The sequence below is a fragment of the Trachurus japonicus genome, chromosome 15 (genome assembly GCF_045865225.1).
Source record: "Trachurus japonicus isolate A0001 chromosome 15, Traja_1.0".
Lineage (NCBI taxonomy): Eukaryota > Metazoa > Chordata > Actinopteri > Carangiformes > Carangidae > Trachurus > Trachurus japonicus.
Genome location: NC_140921.1, coordinates 27,171,222 through 27,195,646, shown reverse-complemented (window position 1 = coordinate 27,195,646; position 24,425 = coordinate 27,171,222). Strand labels below are relative to the sequence as shown.

General features: G+C 41.5%; 1 protein-coding gene across 2 annotated transcripts in view; it reads right to left on the bottom strand.

Annotated features, from left to right (window-relative positions):
- Positions 1 to 7,555: 7,555 nt before the first annotated feature.
- valopa (vertebrate ancient long opsin a) overlaps positions 7,556 to 24,425 on the bottom strand; it is a 28,358-nt gene continuing 11,488 nt past the window's right edge. The window contains exons 3-5 of one of the 2 annotated variants that reach the window (XM_085800834.1): positions 24,236 to 24,353; positions 22,940 to 23,173; positions 7,556 to 7,849 (exon numbers count right to left, since the gene is read on the bottom strand). In XM_085800834.1, coding sequence (XP_085656960.1) covers positions 7,613 to 7,849; positions 22,940 to 23,173; positions 24,236 to 24,353 — 589 coding nt within the window. In that variant the 3' untranslated portion in view covers positions 7,556 to 7,612. The remainder of the gene's footprint in view (positions 7,850 to 22,939; positions 23,174 to 24,235; positions 24,354 to 24,425) is intronic. The other variant, XM_085800835.1, reaches the window with a different exon arrangement.

Here is a 24,425-nt window from a genome sequence, read left to right as displayed (position 1 = left end):
AGAGTTCTGTCTAATTCCACAGTTCAGGAACACATAGTTCAGGGGGTTTGACATGGTTTCTGAAATAGTTATGTCATATATGATGTTTCTGCCTTATACAATCTTTAAATTACAACTGAAAAGCCCAACGCCTTCTGCTTGGCCAGAAACCTTACACTTATTACAGCAGTCGTTGCCTCTGGGACCGAAAACCTCTGCTACTTTGTTTTTGTGCCATCCTCTTGTTCTCCCCTCTCCATCTTTGCCCACATGGATGCTTTCATCTGAGCTGTCATTCGGGGCATGTACTTCAACAATCGTTGTAAATATTTATTATTTCTTCGGCTTGAAGGATATGGAGTCACTGGTGTCACTATTGCGTCAAAGGATGGATAGAAATCTCACACTGTGTGTAGGGGAGAGAGGAAAGACCACTTGAGAGCAGCAGAGATGCTGATCAACAAAGACCTTTGAGCGCAGCACTGAATCTCAACTAGTTCTCCTCTGACTGTTCCACCCCTCCACTGTCCAACCTCATAGGGTTCTGCACAGATCACTGCTGGTGTATGCCTCCCTGTATTAATGCAGCACACAAGCCCAGGCTGCCTTAGCTGACGATAGCCTTCAGTATGAACTGATTTCTATCAATCATTTTACACAGTACCAACACCATCATCATAATCATCATGATTCACAAGCCACCAAAACCCAGAGTGTGCTTTCAGTGACAGGAGCTGCTCTTTCATCCATCCACCAGGTCTGACACCAAAAACAGACTAAAGAAAGAAAGAAAGAAAGAAAGGGTAACACTTTATAACTCACTATTACTGTAAGCATTAGTTAAGCATTAGTAAATACCGAATTCTTCATTTATAAAGCATGAATACTCATTGGTATGTAGTTTATAAATATAGTTAGTACTTATCAATGATGAGTAAGACATTTTTATAAACTATTCCAGTGAGTATTCATGTGTTATAAATGATGAATTCAATATTTAATGCTTAAAGCAGATATCAGTGGAATGTTTTTGTTAATATAAGTCCTAAATAGTCCTATTTTCCGTCAGCAATCACTTACATGAAGTATTTCAGCCTAAACACGAGTCTCTCCGTCACTCTGCTCTGCTGTAACCCGAGGAGAAAATTTTCCTTGTGGGATACAAGTGTTATCCAATGAGGGGAGAGAACGGCATGAAGGGCTGTGTGTGCAGCCAAGGGATGCGCGTGAATGTGGTGACGTAGCACGAGGACCAATTGATGCCTGACAAGGGCGGGGGCTGCTAACTCATGGTGCGTTCAAGGAAACTCGTACTTTGTGTTTTTCCTTCCTGTGAAGTCATACCAGTTCGATCTGGTACGAGTTCACGGGTCGGAAGTTACGAGTGGCCGTTATAGGGAACTTTCACAGACAACAGGACGGTAAAAACACGAGCTACGGGTTAGCCTACCTGGAACGCTACCAAGTCGTAGTTGTGACTTGAAGCTGTAACTTACGGTTTCAAAAGCCTGCCTTGAACACAGCATTAGCCGAAACGGCCGTGCCCCTGATATCTGCTTTAACTTATGCTTAATAGTGTGTATTCATTATAAAGTGTTAACGAAAGAAAGAAAGAAAGAAAGAAAGAAAGAAAGAAAGAAAGAAAGAAACTGGCCAGTTCATTTACATTACTAACAAAACCTTAACCACATGCTGGTTAAGAAATAATAACAGCAATCTCCTCAATAACCAAAAAACAACCCAGAAGAAACATCATGATTGGCCAGAAAACTACGCTCACAACAAGCAGCTCTCAAACACTGCTGACTGATCCTCCTCCTCCTGCATTTACACCCTGCTGGCTCCTGACTGGGGATTGGACACAGGTGTGTGAGGTTACCTGGTGGAGAGAGGAGAAAAGAGCAGGATGTACCAACACAGCCATACAGAGACAAAAAAACAGCAGTTGAAACCTTAATACTCCTTTAAGTTAGATGTCTGACTTCAAAATTCAAAATGATGAGTGAACTACACACAGAGAGAAGAGATTAGACAGGAGACAAATTTGAGGGGAACACAGGGAGGGAGCTACATTTTATTTTAAATGTATTATTAAGTAGACCTCATTTATTTAAGGATTCACATTCTTCAAAAGCTCTCTGTCACCTACAGGTGCAGTATTTTTTTTTTTTTACTATTATATTATATAAATCCATTTAGTGAATATAGTGAAAAAGTTCACTATTGTAACCTAATGGTGTCACACTCTAATCAGCTCATTAACTCCAAGGTTTCAGTAGCTCCACTGTCATGGAGAAGACTATTGACCTCCATCATATTCCATTTTACTGAGATGCACCTGTACTTATTACAGGGCTTAAGTTCCTTTAAATGAGAACATTTAACCTTTTTTTTTTTTTTTTAACACATTCATGGTGGGATGGTTGACCTGCACTTTAGAGGAATGACCTGCTGCACCACTGTCCCCCTTTTAAACATGGATTCTAAGAGGTGAGAGGGTCACATTGATCGTCACAGTCTGGATCTGTATTGGCTGTGAGGGGGTTCAGAGAAGTGGGAGGAGATGAATGAGAGGGTTGACATATCCCCGAGCACATCCCGATTGGAAAGCGCACCCTTTAATCTACAGCAATTACGTCAGTGTGTTCACCTGAGTCACACAATATTAGGGACATTTCCTATTAATGTCGTCCTAATAGGACATCTGATGGGACCTGAGGACGTACATGCAGCCCCCTGATGGCTGCTGTATTGCAGGGTCAGTCAATACAATTACTTTACAATACATTTCATGGTGTATGTTACTGGCTGTGGAACATGCATGTGATCAAACATCCATCATCACAAGTAGGTTACAAATATTGATTGGTTCAGTGTAGGAGCAGGAGAGGACCTTGAAAGTACCTACACTGGACGAGAGAGAAACTGACAGAGAATGAAGACAGAGAACCCTTTCTGCAGCAGCAGAGACAGTTTTACACCTTTATCAGTTAGTTTGTGCTGCATTTTTGGCAGCAGCTGAACTAGTTATGGATCAAATAACAGGACTGCTCACATACAGTAGCTCCAATTTTGCATTTTTGCATGCTTTACAATCTAATCATATGTAGTGTTTACTGTGTAATGCAACTCAGTGGAGTGTAAACACCAAAATCCACACCATAAATACAACAAATAACTGTGGGAATGTGACAATGAGACACCCAAATACCACATATTCACATCAGCTCCTTTCCTTCACTCCCCCACTTTATTCCATTTCCATCCTCCGCCAGCTCTGGACGACAGCACAAACTCCTACCACCACTACTGGAAGAGATGTAGGAAAAATAAATAAAAAGTCCACAGAAATGGATACTTTTGATCCATGACTTCCTGTCCCTGTTGTTGCTGTGGGAGAAACCTTTATGCAGAACAACATATCCCGAGTGTTGGGGGAATGAAAACAGGTGCAGTTGTATAAAATGTGGCATGAAATATGGATTTGTGTGCTCAGATTTATGGTGGATTATGTCTTCTTGTTCTGCTGGACATCCTGTGCCAAGCAAACACCTGCTGCTGCTGCATGCTGGCTCCTGTAGGAAAGTATGATTCTACATACTCACGTTGTCTTTAAAAGCAGTTTTGATAAAGGCTATCACTTTTGTTTCTGTACAGCTAAACAGCAGCATTTGACTTAATAAAGATGAGTAAATGAAAGTAAAGGTCCATTTAGGTCGAATTATAAATGAAGGTTCCTTTTCGATGAGCAATGCAAACTTATAATGACATTTTTTAAATAACACCCACAATACTGAGAAGTTCATATGTCAATTATAATATCACAAAAGAATTCAGGCAGTCAGATTCATAACTTAATACTGAATAGGCTACTTCATAAGGCTAACTAAGCCCACAATGACAGATTTGATGATTTTTTTTGTGAATTGTAAACAACTGAGCATAAAGACTTTGGACTGCAACCTCAGACTGCACTGGAGGAGTCAAAGTAGCTCCCATTTTAATTTGTATTGCTGCAAAATGTAAGAAAATAACACAGTGCATAACTAATCCCCCCCCCCCCAAAAAAAAACAAAAACAAGAAAAACAAGAAAAAAAACAACAACTTTAATTCAGACATTTTCATAACCAGCGTGCATCTAAACATACATTAGAACAAGTCTCGACATGCCATAACACAACAGACTGTTGGAGCAGCTTGGTATTCTGGTTATGGAGGATAAATAAGATAAATGGGTGTATGAACCTATCTATATGTAGTTTACATGGTGGAAATGTTCCCTTCCCTTATTAGCATCCAGTGCAGTCTGTAATCCTTGCACCGCTGGTTCTGCTAAGACTTCTACACTGTCCGATCTTCAAGGTGACGTCACTATATCATGTTCGGAGGAACGCAGGACCCAAAAGCACAACAGAGTCAATGGTGTCAGGTAAAGTTTCTTTACTGGATAAGTTCAACACAAAGCAAACAAAGCAGGCAGGCGACGGTACAAAGGGGTGGCAGGTAGAACTCTTATGAAGCAGGCAGATAGTCAGGAGCAGGAATCAGGCAGGTACACAAACAGAGGTTTACAGAGCTTAGCAAATAGCACAAAGACAATCTGACAACTGGTGAGTGGCGAGAGAGAGGTCTATACTGTATATACAGATGGGGTACTTAGGTTGATGAAAACAGGTGTGTGTGTAGGGGCAGAGGGGCCAGCAGACGGACATTGGGCAGAGAAGGCGTGGCTGGGTCACTGAGAGTGAAAACCATTCCAAAAGCCCCTACACACCTACAATATCCACAGCTGTAGATAGATCTGTGTGTGTATGTGCATGTATTTGGGTGTGTATATGCCTGAAATAAGTAAGGAGGGGAGGGAAAGGTGATTTTTTTTTTTGTACTGAGTTGTTAAGACAGTGCGTGTGGACATTTTAACAGTAAGTCTGGATTTAGTGGGACTCGCTGGCCAGATTTGATATTGATGAATGGATGTTAGCTAAGGTCAGCTTTACTGTGGTTATGGATCTCCAGCAAGACGTTGCTTTGTTATCCAAATATAAGCAACTGACATCTCAAGCCACAATATAACTCACACACTGGAATGAAACATCATGTCCTCTCCGGATTTTCATTTTTCATTTGTCCAGGTCATAGTTATCTCAAGGAAATTTAAATCGAACGCAACTGGACTTGGTAATTTGTCTAGGAAGACGTTTCACCTCTCATCCAAGAGGCTTCATCAGTTCATGTAGCATCTGACCAGGCTGAGACTGGACTGAGACTGGTACTTTCCTGCTGACGTAAGCTGGTGCTTTACTACACGCTCACAGGAGCCTTTGATCGTGGCCCACAGAAAAGGTTGGGCCATCACATAATAATAAGGTGCATGGACGATTCACTTTTTCTTTTTCTTTTGTTTTCCTGCTGTTCATCTTTGGATTAAGCCCACTGGGAGATCTCGAACCACAGTATTCCTTGGCGGGGCACATGTCCACACATTTCCAATGAATAACTCAGATCACATCACATCAAAGGAAGCTGAGCTACCGCTGCAAAACCTAATGTCCAATGTACATTTACTGACAAAACAACAGATGCACAGCCACCACCATATCACACTGTAATGGCTAATGAGTTAACAAACAGTTCCCGACTTACACGTACATATTGAGCAACAGAGGAATATTAGTATTTGTTCAGAGTGCTTGCTTCCTTCAACCTTCTTCACTAGCTGTGTCTGTCCCACAAAAACAAAAACAAAAAAGGAAAAAGAACATTAACTAATGCACATTCAAGTTCCAAAGGTGAGGGTTCCATAGTTAACAACTAAACAACAAGGTCCATGGGAAAAATGAATTCATTCTGGTAAACATGTCTGCGAGATAAAGGCTATGCCAGTTGTCAATCATATCGAGGCATCACTATTAATTTGATACAGATGCATTGTGGTTAAAGATGCTAAATGTTACCTTTACCAGACTGGCCAAACATTACTGAAACACACGATCAGTACATTGCAAACAGACACCATACTGATAATTTTTTAAACATAGTGAATTACGGTGCAGCATAGAGAATACATCTGGACAAATATGCAGTAATAGTGAACAAACATGCACCACAAAGTCAAGTAGAAGACTTTAATACTCATACTCATACATCTAACGTAGCTAACACTAAAGTGTTCAACTGTGTGACAGTATTGATCTTTAATATTGCTGTTGACCTGTGCTAATGACGGGAATACTCATTGCTTTTGTACATGGCTGCTTAGCAAAGCCACTCTTGTGCTAGGATATTTATTGGTGCTTCGCAACATCTTCACAGTGCCTATAGAGAGCTTATTGTAATACAGGCAGTGAACTGCAATCTGAGTGTGTGAGTGTGAGCTTGTTTTACAATATTTATGGTAACCAACAACAACCACCACACTTGTGGGCTCTCAGTTTAAACTGCTTTTTGAGGTTGGAGACTTTATTTTATGTTAAGGGTTAAAATTGTGTTAAAGTTAAGGTTAGGTATTTCGTCATTACTTCAGTCAGTGATGGTCCCCATGAATATAATAAGACAAGAATGTGTGTGTGTGTGTGTGTGTGTGTGTGTTTGTGTTGCCTCTGTGGGACCTTCTCCAGTATAAACACCGACCCTGTAAGGACCGCTACTTTTCAAGTACTTCTGGGGACCACAGACGGGTCCTAATGAGGGCCGGTTTTTCATGTGTGTGCATGTGCATGTATGGGCCTATGCATATGTGCTACTTGTTGTTGAGTGCATGATTGTATGCTCTTTGATGACCTCCTGGCAGTTCAAAAATATGTTGTCCTCCTACGTCTGCAGCAGAGGCCACAGGAGACCGGCATCTCAGAGTCCGATTGACCACCTTCATTAAAGTTGAAAGCTGTGAACAAAACTAGTCTGCGTGGGATAAACTAAAATAGAAGTATCCAAATTCAGAAGACCATTCCATCCTCTTGATGCATGGAGATGAATGAGGATGTGCTGCCTATGCACTGAAACAGCATAGAAAAACAACACTTTCTGCAGGGATTAAGAGGAGACTGCAAGGACAAGGTGAAAGGCGGGATGCATTGTGTTTCTTGGAGAACATTGACTAGCCCTATACTAAGTGATGTCAAGGTTTCCCGTTCTTTCATGGAGATATGGAGGCAGACGCTAGGTCAAATCAAGTGTCCTCTAATGTGACAAACTAGCAGGTGTGTAATGATAGTTGAGACAACACCCGTGATATTTCTCATTTGAGGACAGAGGAGTGTCCAGAACAAGATATCTTGCGGGGAAATCTCTTAGCATTTCTTTTGGCACAGTTCTTGTCTCTGGTGTTGTGCTTTTTTCAATCAAATATTAAACAAACTGATGAAACATCCTGGAGCACAAAACTGTTTGTTCAAGTTTTGTCTCTATCCTTAATTACATTTAGAAGTGAAATATAAAAAATGTGCTAAAAGCATCCACCCATTAGAAGATGACTCTCTGCTAACACTGCACCGCCAATCTCCCCAAGACATTAACAAAGTTCTGCAAATGTCCAAACAGTTTTGCAAACATCTAGATCACAGCTGGAGGTTATCATGGACTCTTGGGGGTCAGAGGACAGTAAGAGGACGTCTACTTAAACAAGGATTACTGTTACATTGGACACACTTTGTTTTCTGGGATGGGCAGCTGAGCAAACGAGCCGCAGTCAGTTGGAGAATCATCAGACCTCGGAGATCCAGTGCCACCCACAGGGATGCGAGCCGCGATGGCTGACATTTCTCCTGTTTGACTCTCTGCGGTTATTCCAGGTCGCTCTGAGGTCTGGTTGAGGTTGCTGTCTGGTATGGTCCCCCTGCCGGTGAAGAGCTGGATTAGGCACTTCCTGAACTGAGAAGAAAAGAAGTGACATTAAGCAATTAGCATTAAATGAACTTACATTTATATGTAATTACAATGAGGTGTCAGGACATTTAAAAAGGATGTTTTTAGATATTTAGTTTAGTAGATCTCATGTGGAACAGGCAACAATCTTCAGTATTGTTTTATAATCTTTTTTGCTCCATACCTGATGAGTGTTGTGCGTGAAATAATTGTTAATTGTTGCCTCCGATGTGTGTTGCTCTTGTTATTGGGGCAGACCCATTTGTGTATTTGTGTACTTGCTCATGTGTATACTTGCTCACATCTACATTTACACAGTATGTAGGTTTATATGCATTTTCAGTGTAAGTCTATGATAAGTTGGGTGGGGTTTGGGGGTTGGTGAAGTGGGTGAGCAGTGTGCTGTGCTTTGTGTCTCTGTGTGTTTTGTATCATTGTAATAGTATGTCTTGTTTGTGTATTGTTTGCATTGTTTCTGTATAGGGACCCCCTCGAAAACGAGATGCTGCATCTCAAGGGGCTATCCTAAATAAACTTAAACTTAAGACAAATAACTGATAACTATTTTCTAAGCGTAATATCATTCCATCATTCTATCATTAATTTTTTACAGTACTAACACATGAGACAAGTATCACAAATCTGAATTTATGAATCTAATTTTGACTGTCCATGTAATTTCCATGTTGTTCCTTAGATGCAGACGTTTTAGTTTCTTTATTGAGTTTCATACTCTAAACTTTTATATAAACTATGCCTATGTTTTCATAAGAGGAGGAGCACCACTCACAGCTAACTCCTACACTGTTAGTCAAAGCTCTTAGGTCAACTAACCAACTATTGCTTGAAGTGCCCAGGTCAAAATATAAACATTGGGGTGACCGGGCCTTCTCTGTCGCTGCTCCCAGGCTCTGGAATAAGCTCCCCGCTGAGATGCGTCTCATTTCTGACCTGGGTCTTTTTAAATCAAGGCTAAAGACATATTTATTTAGGGTGGCTTTTAATACCCAGTAGCATGATGACACTTTTATCTTATTTGATTTTGCTGCATTTTATTGCCTTCACTGTTTTTAATTGTTTTTAATTGTTTTTTTTATTTTGTTCTTCTCTTTTATGACCCACTGTAAAGCACTTTGGTACACCGAAAGGTTTGTTTTAAAGGGCTGTATAAATAAAGTACATTTGCATTTAACACAAACATCTAGTAGTTTGGGTTTTATGCAGTTGGTCAAAAACCCTTTGTGAATTTTTCCACCAATGTATTGTACTTGCAATTTGCAAATCCACTGCTAACATATGAACAACATGACTTTACCCTGAAACACATAGTATTTGTCCAGGAGTATACAGTACTATACTTTGACACAGGTAGATACAGAGGTGTACATGTCCAGCTCTGACTATATTATACAACATTAATTTGTGTCAATCATGTCCTTTCGGGGACACACAGTGGCAGGGATAATGGTGCCCTGTCAATAGCTGTTCTTGGAAGAACACATCTATTGTCAATCAGTCCTCACTAAAAGCCCTACAATCATTGGTTTTCCACATTACTTTAAATCACAAAAAAACACAAAATGACCTTTTTCAGTGTGCAAGCTCTCACTCTGTGATGCCCTGGGGAGAAATCATGATTCCTCACCCTTAATGACCTGTCTAATTTAACACGCAACCCTCTCTAGTCCCCCTGTCAAGCCAGTAATGCTTTTGGAACAGTGGCATTAACTCCTCCATTACCCATGTGAAAAGCAAAGGGCTGCTCATGACTTTGTTCACTCCAGGACCTTCAATATGCTGTTACACCCTAAACAACACTTCCTTCCACTTTTGAAAAATAGAGGTTTTAAAAGACTCGTGAGGATAAGATCATAAAATACTATAATGGCCTGCGCTTTGCACATTTGGTGGGCCCTTATGGCTTAGGAGTAAAAAAGGAACACTGAAGGTGAAGAAACTCAGTTAAGTATTCTGTGTGTGGTGTATAACGTCATCTGAAATCTACATTTTTCTATTTTGAGGCAGCACAATGTCAAAAATGAATTTGAAAAACTGCTAAATGTATCTGTAACAATAGTGGAGCCACTATAAACATCAGTTCATGGTCTCTCAGAACTACTTCTATAGACCTTAACCTTTAGCTACACAGAGTAAGAAAACAGTTGAAACTCAGTATTGTTGTTGATTGTTGAGCTATGTTGTATGGAGTATAAAAAAAACTGCAACAGTTGCTGCATCCAATTTGTTCATGAGCGAGTTTGTATTTACATGTGCTGCCTGTTGTGTTAGAAATGAGGCTGGAAAAAGTAAAACAATGAGCTGAAAGAGGCTACAATGATGACAGTAAAGTCAGGTGAGAGCTGCAGCTTTAACATTCTGTTTGAATTGTAAAGCTGCAGCTCATGACTTTCTTAGTATGTAAGGCAAGGCAATTTTATTTGTATAGCCCATTTTTATAAACAGTTTGTCACAAAGGGCTAGTACACTGACTACATTTCATTCCACAGATGATTTTGTGATGGCCATTATTTTGTGAATTGAGCCCATTACATACCTCCATACCATAAAAACTCAAAATCTCTAAAAGTTCAACCTGAACCAACTCCTTGTTCCTTGTTTAGAGGTAGCTAATGACAGATAAATCTACGACCACCTCTATAGCTGCAAATTCACTGTCAACGAGTTACATCCAAAATAATTACATATTATTAGTTACTGTCATCTGAAAGTAATTAGTTACATTACAATATTACTGTCTCACAATTGTAATGTGTTACACTACTTTTGCATTACTTTTGAGTTACTTTCGCCAAAATAACTGCAGAAATATTACTATAAAGTGTAGTTTATTGCAGCTGATAATACATTCAGTGGAGGGTGATGTTGATGTAGCCTCTGAAGCTACTAAAGCTAAATTTTGCAGGTAATCTACTAAGAGTAGCTCCCTAAAATATAACAGCACGTGCAAACCGCAGGATTGAAATGACAGTTTTACGCGTTGTAATCGTGTCCACCATGGAGAGTGTGGAAGGAGAGCTGGATGACTGCAAACGCAGAATGAAATTTGATCCAATGAATTAATACAAAGGAGCAAATAAACATATTGTTGATGTACGCACGGTGAGGAAGAACCGTGGTAGAATATCTGAGAGAAAGTAAATGTGGTGACACCAGCTGTCATTCACTGGACCGGAGGTGCGGGCTGCGGCACAGCGCTATGGCGCAGAGCTCGGGCCACACTCGGATTTAAAAGCCCGGGCGAGAGGGGATCAAAGACCAGGTGAAAATAGAGGTGAGGTCTCGGTCCAGGACCCGGAGCTAAGCAGCCAGGTACTGGAGAGGGAGGAGAGGAGCGCACCGAGGGCGCCGCACGGCCTGCGTAACGGCGCTTCACTGCTATGTGCAGCAGCTGGAGTGACCCAGACGCGAGGAAAAGAAGAGATGAAAGAACTTTTGCCACGGCATTAACTCATTCGTGTGAGTAGTGGCTCCAAATCGACCTGTCGGTAGATATGAACTATGTTTTCCTTTCGTTTTATGTGTTCTTTTTGTAAACGTGAGAAACGTTTTATCGTGTACTCTGCTACTGCCTGTAATGCTGCGCTGATTATCACCTCCTTTACAAACTATTACATTCAGATGCAGTCACAGTCCCCGCGACTCATAAGTTTTCACACGTTTTTATGAAAATGCATTGTAACGTGCGTTACTTAGATTGTAACGGGTAAAATATTACCGAAATTTTATTTGTAATGCGTTATATTACCTCGTTACAGCAAATAGTAATACATTAGTGTAATTTTGTTACTTTTGTAACGCGTTACTCCCAACTCTGCCCCCTAAGGTATGTGATGACAATGGTGAAGATGGATGCTGTGGACCTTCAGTGGGTGTCTCAGCTGTCTGCAACCAAGTTTGACATCCAGTACTGACAGGGTCAGAGAAACTCAAATGTGCATGTTTCTTCCAGTCAAGCAGGTTGGAAAAGCAGTGAAAGAGGAGGCCAGGGAGGAATTGGATGTAGAAGATATGGACACTGTGTCGGACATAGCCAAGGGCTTGGGAATGGACAATACAGAAGAGAGAATTCTGTTGAGGGAGAGTAAATACGTGATGAAGGGGAGGTACATGGAGCTGTCGGTGGTGACAAAACTCCAATTTGTCTGCCAGGAAACGACATCCCTCACAGAAATTAGACTGTGATTCACAAGTCGTGAAGTCAGTGAGTGACAAGAGAATGATTAGAAAAGGATGGACAATGAGGGGCGTTGCTACTGCAGGAACTTCAGTGTAATTTTACTGGGCCACGGCTGTTGTTGTGTGCCTTCATAGCAGGAACAGCCCCTGAAGGACCATCTGCTGGAACTGTTGTTGGGGCTAAATGAGTCCCTGCCCAGGGGCAGGTACTCAGACTCACTTCTGGCCGAGGATGACCCAGAAGCTCCCGTCTCACCGCTTCCTCATGGTCAGGAAACCAAACAAACCACAACATCTTCCAAGAGACGCCTCTCGTCACGTTCCTCCAAATCTAGCGGCTCTCCAGATGGTTCTCCAGCTGACAAACGTCCTCGTCTCGCTGCCGCAGGACCCGTCCACAGCCCCCAGAATAATTCCAATCGCTCACCTGGCAGCGCCTCTGACACACCCCCCGCCCCTCTCTCCACACAGCTGATCCGCTGCAAATCCACTTCCTTCAGCCATGCTAATGTGGCTGGCGCAGCTAGCCCGGTGAACCGTCACCTCCCACCTAAACTCTCAGTGTATGGCGACACTAGCAACAAAAACCCCAGCGATCTGGTTCTAGGGGACACCATTGTAAGATTCGTGGACCTTCCTGGTGCCTTAACCTACTGCCTCTCTGGTGGCAAAGTTGCCGACTTTATTAAACTCACACCATCACTGATAGGTCTTCACCCCTCCGCTCATACCATCATACTGCATTGTGGGACGAATGACGTCATGTCCAGGCAGTCAATCAAACTCCAGTACGAGTTTGAATCTCTGGTAGTAACTATTGAGAGCCTGGGCAAACACTGCCTCCTATCTGGTCCCATTCCCACCACTTCTAACAAACCTGAGCATTTTAGCTGCCTTTTCAGCCTCCATAAATGGCCCTTTGTATAGCAACAGGCTATGGCTTTATCAGCAACTTTGATGCATTTTGGACAAGACATAACCTGTATAAATCTGATGGCTTGCATCTTAACTCAAAAGGAATCAAAACCTTGACATCTAACTTCATAAACTATGTTGCTTTTAACCTCATTTGACCAACAGCTCAGCATGACCCAAATGTCAGCCTCTCTCCCATTCTTAACAGAGAGGGTCCTGCTGACCATCAGACCGTCCAAGGAAAGGTTTATTGCTCTCTACCTGCTGCTTCAAATTGTTTACTGTTTACATCCATAGATTGTAAAAAGAATGGACGTAGCGTCCGTGACGTCACCCATTGGTTTTGGGGAGTCGTTTTTGTGACTCAAATATGGCGGCCTGAACAGCGCCATGTTGGATTGGCCGGCCGAGAACCCGCCCACTGGCCTCGAAGCAGCTGTCCACGGAGCTGCTCGGACCTGTCACTCAACGTTTCTGCGCCCTAATTGGCCAGAGTTTTAACCTAATAACAGTAAAACGGTAGAGTTTAAAAAAAATTCACCCCCCTCAGAGCGGGGGTAGAAACTATCGATTGAGACGAAAAAACGTTCTGACACCAGGCTTTTAACATGTTTACTGAGGATGTAAAGTCGGTGATTTTAACATGGGGGTCTATGGAGAATCCTCCCTTCTGACACCAGCCCCCAGAGGAATCCGGGGGGATTGCAGTTTTTTGAATGCGGAAGTGAGCTTCACTTCTTAGACCGACAACTGCCCCCTTGTTTACATCTCAAACTCTATCTTCAGGTCAACAAAGTGCTGCTCCTGACATTAGCTCCCCCTATTGGTCTCAGCCGACAGTGATTCTCTCCCCAGTCTCTTTTCCTATCCAGACAATTATAAGTCAAAGGGCTTCACGTCCACGTCCTGTTGTCCGTGAGGGCTCTGGCCCATGGCTTCGCCCCCTGGCTCAGACTGTTGTTAAAAATGGGTCTGTGCCTCTTAACTCATTGAGTGCCGCGCTCCTTTCCAAAGTTTTAGTCAAGTGTACCGGCAAATTAGACCATATTTGACTTTTTATTTTAGAGCCATAGTGTATTCTATATTATTGCCACCAACACATACTGTAGCTCATTTGAAAGGTTTAACTTTATCCTTCAAATGGCCACAAACCGTTTGTTTCTACGTGCCTCCGTTCCTGAGAAAAGTCAAGCTAAACATGGCTGGGTTTCACCAAAATCCCTCCTTTTTTTCTAGAAAAGGAGATAGAGCGTCTTTTATGAAAGGTGCGCTGTTTGTGTCTGTCGCTCTTCTGACACTCGCATTTCTAGATCAAAGGGCTCGTATAAGATAAATATACACAACAATTGTTGTTCTATTCACAAAACCACCATCGGGGGCGGGGGGGGCGCCACTAAACAGCAATAACACAGACGCACCGTGCCGTGTCACAGCCTCTCGCCGCGGAACGTGAGGCTCTGCCGGCCACAGCGGCTCGCGAACACCGGTCCCGCCGGTGGTCGCGGTCCGTCTGTGGTACGGGTCGGTGGTGCCGGTCTGCTTTGGTCCAGAGACCATCAGATTTTACCGCGGGAGGACTTTGGGGAGGACACGGTGTTGCTCCAGATGAAGACCGGGCGGGACAGTGGGCTGAGAGCTTCCTGTTTCTGCTCCCAGCTGCTGCAGCCTCGCGGGTGAGAGCGGAGCAGCAGCGGAGCAGCAGCGGAGCAGCTGCGCTGCATCTGCATGCAGAACTCCGTTTGCAGAAGCTGAGTTATGATAAAAACTTCCAGATCATGAGCTGTCATGTGACTTTGATCGTCATCTATTTCAGTTCTCCTCGTCGTAGAGTCCCCAAATTTACATATAATGTGTATTAAAGTGTCTATTTTCATAATTTAAAAAAAAAGCAAAAAACGAAAAATTTCGTTTTTGGCACTCAACGCATGGGAACGAAAAACGAGAAATTACGTGGTTGGCACTCAATGAGTTAAGATGGCACTGTTAAACTCCCCCTCTATTGCAAACAAAGCAATTGTTTTGAACGATCTTTTTACCTCAAAGTCCTTAGACTTTCTGTTTTTAGGAAATGTTTTCAGAGTTGGAAGGTTAGCACTGGTGTTTTTTTCCTCTTTCAAACTGCAGATAACTAAAGTCGGCCGCTCTAACCCATTTTATTGCATATTGATTTACCGCCCCCCAGGGTTAAATGGTTCTTTTATATCCTCCATCATAAGGCTGGACAGACTTATTATGATTGATATGAATTTTAATATTCATGTTGACGATGCCTCCTGTAATTTTGCAGCTGACTTTCTAAATGTCACAGAATCTTTCAATTTAGTCAATACATGTCACGTGTCCCAGGGGCACACGTTGGATCTTGTTTTTACACATGGTCTAAACATCGACTCCATTTGCTCTGAGGAGATGCCTATCACTGATCACAACTGTCTGTTCTTCAACTTATTTTTTGACATTTGATTATCTGCCGACTAAACGCTTAACGTGCCCCTGCATCTTAAACCATGTCACCGCTGAAAATTGTTATTTTATTTTATTTTTTTGGCTTTTTTGCCTTTATTTGATAGCACAGTGAGATAGACAGGAAAGGGGGAGGCAGAGAGAGGGGGAATGACATGCAGGAAAGGTCCGCCCGACGTGGGATTCAAACTGGGGACGCCTGCGTTGAGGACTGTAGCCTCTACATGAGGCGGCCGCTTTAACCACTGCGCCACGCACCGCCCCACCGCTGAAAATTTTTCAGCAGCATTTGACCCAAAAGCAGTGTTGCCTCATGATGCACATGTAGATTTCTTAGTTCAATCCTTCAATTCACACTGCTTTATCTTTGCTAGACTCAGTGGCCCCTATAAAAACTCGACTTAGCTCCTGTGTCAAATCTTCCCCCTGGTTAAATGATTCTATTCATTGCTTTCGGCGTAAATGTCGAAATGCAGAGCGTCAGTGGAAATCCACTGGCCTCCAAGTACATCGGCTCCATTACAAAGATCTTCTCACTGAACTAAACAACATGATTAAAGTTGCGAGGGCTTCATACTTTACCGATCTCATTGCAACTAGTAAATGCAATCCCAGAGTCCTATTTGACACCATTAATAATTGTCTCTCCTGCACCTCCTGATGTGCCCATTCTGTCCAATGAGGACTGTAGTCGCCTCCTCTCCTTTTTGTAGAGAAGATAAAGAATGTAAGGGATAGCATTATACCCTCCTCTGACCCTCTCATCCAGTTCAGCCATTGATTTTGGATGTTTTCACCCCGATTTCCCTGCAAGGCCTTCAGTGATCTAGTTGGCAGCCTAAACACCTCAACTAATCCATACCTACTTCCTCAAAAACACAATTGGAGCTATTGGTCCAAGGCTCGTCACTATCATAAACAACTCTCTGCTATCAGGCTGTGTCCCAATTTATTTTAAACATGCGGTTGTTCAACCACTTCTGAAAAAATCTAACCTTGATCCATCAGCTCCAAATAACTACAGGCCTATATCCAAACTGCCTTTCATCTCAAAAATTTTAGAGAAAGTTGTTGCAAATCAGCTAACTACAGTGCTGAATGCCCATAATATCTTAGACAAGTTTCAGTCTGGTTTTCGTCAGAAGCATTCCACAGAAACTGCGCTTCACAGAGTTACAAATGATATATTGATGTCCTCTGATGTAGGTGATTGCTCTGTTCTAGTGCTGTTGGACCTTAGTGCAGCATTTGATACTGTCGATCACAAAATCCTGATTGATAGGCTTAGACAGCGGGTTGGTGTCTCGGGGACTGCCCTAAAGTGGTTTTCTTCCTATCTCTCTGATAGGAGTTTTTCTGTCTGTTGGACCTTTCACCTAAGAGAATACCTGCCTTTCCTGTGGCGTACCCCAGGGGTCTGTATTGGGCCCATTGTTATTTTCCTTATACATGCTTCCACTAGGGCTCATTATAAAGAATTTCAGTTGTGTATCTTATCATTGTTATGCTGATGACATTCAGTTATATGTCTCCTGCAAACCAGACAACCTATCCAACCTTGTTGTTCTGCAGAACTGTTTGTCCACCATTAGTGAGTGGTTGGCAAATAATTTCCTCCAGCTGAACACTGATAAAACAGAGGTTATGATTATTGCACCTGACAGCCTAGCTCCCGAAATTGCCCAGAGAATTGGCTTTCCTTCATCGGCTGCTCAGTCTAAGCTAAAAAATCTTGGTGTTAATTTTGACCGTACCATGCACTTTGAGGAGCACACAAAGTCATTAGTACGTGCTTGTTCTTTCCAGCTCAGAAACATGGTCCATTGTGTCCCGACCTGAGCTGAAAATGATTATCCATGCCTTTGTGTCTTCTCGGTTAGATTATTGCAATGCACTTTTCACATGTCTTAACTTATCATCTCTAAACCGCCTCCAAATGATCCTAACCCTGAGCCAGGTTACTGACCGATCCAGCAGAAAGACCCATATCACACCCATCCTACATTCCTTACACTGGCTGCCTGTTAAGTTCAGGAAGAAGAAGAAGAAGAAGAAGAAGAAGAAGAAGAAGAAGAAGAAGAAGAAGAAGAAGAAGAAGAAGAAGAAGAAGAAGAAGAAGAAGAAGAAGAAGAAGAAAGAAAGAAGAAGGACACTGAACAATTGCAGTAAATGAAGACAAGACGTATGACTATGACTATGTCATTATGGGACAATTGAAACAGCATTTTTAAAACCCAGCATTATTAGAAAGCGTCTACACTGCCGGAAAAAAGCAACAACAACAAGAGCAGTAAAAAAGAAACTGCTGCACAAGCACAACCATCGCACAATGAACAAAACTGTTGCACAATGATTACGCCTGTGGCCAAGTGGACCAAGTGAGAGGACAATTCCTGTGAAGTCCCCCCCTGCCTCCCCTTTGCCAGGGATTCCTTAGTGGAAATGTGGCAGAGGGTTAAAAGCACAGACAGTCATGACACAACACAACATTCATCATACTTTCTGTTCTAGTCTTTATTGTTGAGCTCCTTGTGTGCTAAGTGGGTGGTCTTAGTTGACCGGGACACCATTAATGTATGAAGGGCGGCTGTAAGGCTCTTGCCTGTTGAAGGCAGCCCTGTTTTGCCACTTGCTCCAGGCATTGCCATTGGCACTGTTTGTCTCCTACAGGGCACCATAACGGTAAGTTTTGCTAGCGTGGGGTGCCACTGTCTTTTAATGTTGACTTCCCTTTGCCACATAAGATAAACTTGTAATAACAGTGTTTATTTTCATGTGACATTTTATTTTTTATGTTAATTTTCATGTGTGAGATTTATTTGCTATTATTTTGACTTCACTTGCCCTGCAAGGCCCATGCTGCTAGCAGCAGATAAAAGATGAATGTTTGCAGGAATGTTACTGCCAAATAAAGAACAGGGTCCCCGCCACGATCCGAATACTCCACCTGGGGCTTCTTTCTCTTTGCACAAAACTACTCACAGAATAATAAAAACAAACACAGAGTCCATATGAGGTGCAGCGAGTCTGGCAAGGGGTGTGCCAATGCAGTGAGTTACATATGCATGTAATTAACAGTTGGTGATAAAGGTTTTACTGTGTGATGCCATTATTGCTTTAATGATTGGAGTTTAAACTCATTCTAAAGTAAAAGGAGAAAAAATATATATTCTCAAAAAGGATCAATAAACTTTTCCTGTTTCATTAAGGCAAATAATCAACTAATTTATATTTAAATATTTCCTGTCAAAACAGTTGATAGGTAGACTGGCCACCTGTCCGGGGTGTACTACTATTACCGACATGCAATATTGTCGACGAAAAAAGAGGAGATCATGAAATGACTTTTTCCCCCCTCAATGCAGCAGTTCTGTTTCCTGTTAACACAACCGTGAACTGGATTAAAATGCTCTGAGTGTCTGTGACTAGACTTGCGCTGATCGGCAACCCGACCCTCTATCGGTGATTGAGAGGATGATCGACTATGTATTTTTTTTTGCCGTTATAAAACACACACACGCTGCTACAGATGTGCAGCGCCACACATCCACTGTGCTCTGGCTCAGCTGATTGGTGGTTAGATCTTCACATTTTGAACTCTTTTTATACAAAGTGCAGCCAAGCACCATGGTGAAAGAGAGCGGCACAGCAGAGCTACTCTGACAGCGAGGCTCAGCTGCAGGTCAGTTACAGGTGACTGTGAGCCGGCTGGAGAGCGTTTTCTCTTCTTTTTCTTCTTTTTTTTTGCAGCACATGCAGACGTCTGTTTAAGTTTGTTGTCTGACCTTCTTTCACGAGGACTGCGCCGTGTAACTGGCACATATAGGCTAAGTACCCCCTCCCGACATGCCCCCATGAGTTGTCGACATAAAGAGCTAATTGTATTAATTGGTCAAAGTTCTTGTTATCGGTTAACGGTTTAACGGTTAATCGTGTGCATCCCCACTGTGTTGTTGAGAACAACATGCCATGTTGAGATGTGTATTTTAATCAGTCAGTGGTTTAAACGGTTTTAATAGATAATTTAATAAATTAGCAAATAAGAACATTTCCCATGTCTGGGTGTATGTATCAGTTTTCATTGGCTAAAAGGACTAAAATAAGACTAAAATGCTAAGACTAAATATGAGACTAGATATGATAAAAACTAACAAGGACATTTGACACAGGACTAAGAGCAAGACTAAAAATAGCTGCCAAAAGTAACACTAGGGTGTACCCTGCCCTTGCACTGTGTCAGCTGGGATTGACTCCATCCCCTCCCCTGACCCTCCCGGGACAAGCAGAGATGTGATTTTCTCACTCTGACTTCTCTTTTCATTGATCCAGTGGTGTGACACTGAGTAATTAAAGCCTGTTTGAGTCACATGTGGAATGGATTGATGGAAAAGAAATACCAGCAGAACTAATAATTAGATATTTCTGTACTGCTCTTCCACCTTCAACCTTTTGACCAAGAAGATCCCAGAAGGCCATGTAACTCAATGGCTTCTACTACAAGTAGATGTGGTCATGAATCATGGAAATCCTGGATTTTGTTATGTAAGAAAGAGAGAGAGAGAGACGAAGGGAGGGCTGCCACGATCAAACACTAGAGATCAGCTGACTTCCACAGGCACCCATTGGCCCAGTGAGAACTGCCTGCTAGCTCTGCCTACCTACATCCACTTGATGTCTTATTGGAGATTCTGGCAGATGGTAAAGTGGGATCAGATGGAAGTACAGACTCCATGCAGATCCCTGGACTGGAGTCTGATTTAGGCATGCACTATTCCACTTTCTGAAAATAGATCACTTTAACTTGCGTTCCAATTGATGTTCATCTAACTGGTCTTGACGCTTTTAATGTTCACTATACAGGACAGTAAAGAAAACTTGAAAGAATAAAACCTGTCATGTCCATTAAAAACTTGCCACACTCAATGGACCAGTGGACAAGTGTTGAAGAAAACATGTTAACACGAAAAGGCTGTTAAAGAATGTCTGTTTTATATGATCTTTGGTAAAGTGGAGGCTGCAAACTGTCGCGAGAAGTAAAGAAGACTGATGTGGTATCAGTAAATTGGACACAGTATGCTCATGTTTTGCACAGCTACAGCAGCACAAAAGTACAAACTTTAGTGTTCCAGGAGGAGAGAGCCCTGCAGTTGTGTTTTACTTACGCACACTACATTTCTGCACATGGGAACTGTTTGGCCGAAGAGCAGAGTGAAACTATTTGCACAAGCATCATTCTCTGCATCTACATACAACTGCCACAGTTTTTTATCTTTCTGCTGCTTGATGAAGTCATGGAAATATAAAAGTTTGCATAACATAACATAACATATCATATGTGTGTACAGGCTGATGCCAGCTGCCAGGGCTTCCATCAAGAAACAGTCTTTGATATCCTGCTTAATGGCTCCAATCTGCAGCTTGTTGAGTAGTATTATAGCTGCATGTACTGTATAAGCACTTAATCTTACAAAGGCTCACAAACTGATGACGTGAGAATGTGATCCCAATGCATTAATATTTTTAATAAATAGGCTACCTGTAATTCACATACTTTACCTCCACTGCCACTACACATCCACATGAGTTTTCAGTTCATTTCAGCCACCCAAGGTCAAAGTAGTGGAAAAGGGAACTTACATGAAGTGTAGCTTCATTGAGGGTATTGTGTGGTGAAATTATCATTGGTAAAGTAGCCATTTTATTTATTTTATATCACATCTGACATTATATCACATCTGAAAAAGCACCACATTAAAAGAATCAGATGCTTGCCAATCAAATACGTTCTATCGCTATACTCAGAGGAAGTAAGTGTCAGCTGACAGTAGATATAAGACATATTGCTGAATCATTTAAGGATGATATACACTGTTGCCCATAAAGTTGAAATTTTTTTTTTTTTTTACCTCTTCTCATGAAATAATTGTGACTATGTGATTTATTCTTTCTAGATAAAGTGTACATCCTCTCAAAACTTTATTGATCAATCTCTTCCAAATATATCACTGTGAAAATTAAACAACGATTAACCTTTGCAAACTCAACTCAATCATGTTGATCCTATTGAACAAATAGGATTGAGAGCTTGGTTTCAATTTTTCAGCCTTGGTCAGTTTAACTAAAACATATATTCTCGGGAATTTCATGCATGAGAATGTCCAATATTACTCTTTCAAATGTCACTAAGTCAATAATATTGATATGCGTCGGGGCATACTGTCCACAAGCATGAATTGGTTTCACCTGCAGGGACTTAGTATGTAATCTTTGCACCTGGTCAAAGGTGATTATTGATGTGTATAAATAGGAATAAAGAGAGGAATGTGTCTGAAAACGAAATTATTCCAACTCTATGGGCAACTGCCTAGCTGAAAACACCACTGAACTAATATCATCACAGTGTTTTAATTCTGCCTCATCATGTCAGCTGGTTTAGTTTCCATTTGTTTGTTTCTCCTCTACTCTTTGTGCTCATATAATACACTGTTTTAATACAGCTGAATTATTATTTGTTTTTCTTTCTCTGTTGTCAGACAACACAAATAGAAACTGAAATAAGACTGTAATATCCTCCAAGATGCTGATATTAAAACCATGACTTTATAACATAATCTGACACCATATAAATTAAAGATAAATAATGCACTTTGACTTCTATTTACTTATATGTGACTTATAGAGTGACCACTTGGAGAATAAGTTATAAGTGGCAGTCTCTTTGTCTAACTTTGTCTCTCACACACAATATTCATCGGGGTAATAAACTACTGCTCTAGCTCTTTGACACTCACTGAACAGAGCAGTCAGAGAAAGGTCAGTCACATACAGAACAAAACTAACAACTGACTCAAGCAGCAGAAGAGCAATACAGCTTCTTTACACCAATTCTTTTAGAAAGAGCGTTGACCTATGGGAAAGTCCAACATGCCAACTAATGGTGTGGTTGTGCAATATTTAAATATAGGACTAACAATTATTTTACAGAGGAGCTTTCAACACAATTGAACTGTGGGTTAAACCATAAGTATTTCAAAATGCAACCATAAAGACATTTTAATCACTGATTCTATGACAGAACAGAACTAGATACATCTCTGTTTTGTAATAGCTGCTGCGTGACATCAGACTGAGAAAAGGAGCTCATATCAACATGATGTAAAACTAAACTACCCTGTCAACACCAGCCCGTTCACATTTGCACATCGCACGAGCACATTGCAGCTGGTGGATGTATTTTTAACAACAGATGCATTCATGGACAATTTTGATTAATTCATAGACTATACATTATTGAAAGACAGGTTAAGAAAAAGAAAAAAAAAACATGTGAGTGTTCTGCAGCAGCTTTTATCTGCTGCATACATGTCGTGATGTGTCAAATGTGTCAGAGGAACAAATGGAGCTTCCTACACCGCTGTAACCTGTTTGGTTCTGGGTACTAGTGTGCAGCCAAATAACATTTTTTTTAAAAAAAGATCCCTGATTCCCACTGACTGTTTACCTCTGAAATGGTAAAGTTACCTGTTTGTTCATGAAGACGTAGATGACTGGGTTGTAGACAGTAGCTGTCTTGGAAAAGAAGGCAGGTATGGAAGCCATCCTGGGATCCAGTTCGATGCTGGGATGAGCTGTGACCAGTATGGAGAAGGCTGCGTACGGCGTCCAGCCCACCATGAACGCCACAATCATGACCACCACCATACGGGTCACCTGCCGCTCCGGCTTCCTGGCCGTGGCCAGACGCCCATGGGATACCTGGAGGAAAGAACCAACAGCACTTCAATCACTGATGATTAAAGAATTCTGAAAAAAAATACCAATTTGAAAAAGTTTGAATATTTTAATTTTGACAAAAAGTTACTGATATGATGACTTCCTGCATTTTTGCAAGACACCAGTCACTCTTATGTAATGCCAAAGAATTTTCACATGTATTTACTGTCTTCAATCAATTAATTGAATAAAAAAATAATTAGGAGTTGGGAAATAATGATAATAATAATTTAAAAAATACATATATATATAATTTTAGTTAGTTAGTTAGTTGATTTTATTGTCTCCCTTAGGAGAATTTTGTTTTGGACACAAGAGAATGTCACATGTTCACATATAGCTCTGTCTGTTTACATAATAGATTCCTATCAGCACAGAAGGCCGGCCTGGGCCTTATTGTTCCTAATGAAGTCCCTGTTGAACCTCTTCATGCTCTTAATTGGCTATGGGCCCATTTACAGCAAGTCATCAAAATATGCAGTTTGTCCCTAAAGGCCAGTTTCTTGTTTCCTGCAAATACCTCGAAAATCTTTGTTATAATGCTCTTTTTCCCCGATCCATGAACATTAGATCTGTGCAGGGAGATATACTGTAGTAAACCTCCAGAGTTGGATACATGTTTCTTTACTTCATGTGTCAGCTAAAAACCACAAGACTGACATTACAGCTTGTTTACTTCATGCACATCACATCAAAGAAATGCCACATGCCAACATGGCAAACTATGCATCGCTGCATGTCTTTGTGTGTGAGCATGTGTGTGAGTCTGTGCGCAATGCCATAAGAGATACATTTTCAGCTCACTGACTCACTCAGTGGATGTGAATATGATCCTCCTGATTCCTTCTTAAGCTGCTGACACAAGTTTCTCTCTGTCTAAGTTCTCAAAAATTGAAAAAAGTTTTACTTTATACCTGCCATTTATAACACTCTGGGATAATGGTAATACAGTTGCGTGAAATCTGATAACACACCTTAAATAAATGTCTCATGAATTCAATCTCAGAAACAAACACTTTTCCTGTGTGCTGTGTAAGAACTGACCTTCCTGAGCTTCCGGAGGAGCTTCCCATAGCAGAAGATAATCACTCCAAGAGGGAAAATGAAACAGGTGGCGAAGAAAGTGAGGATGTAGCTGTGATCTATCATGTTGGTTGAATACCTGTTTGGAAAAAAAGTTTACAATTACTTTTATGTCTATTTAAACATTACATGACATCCACTATTACACTGA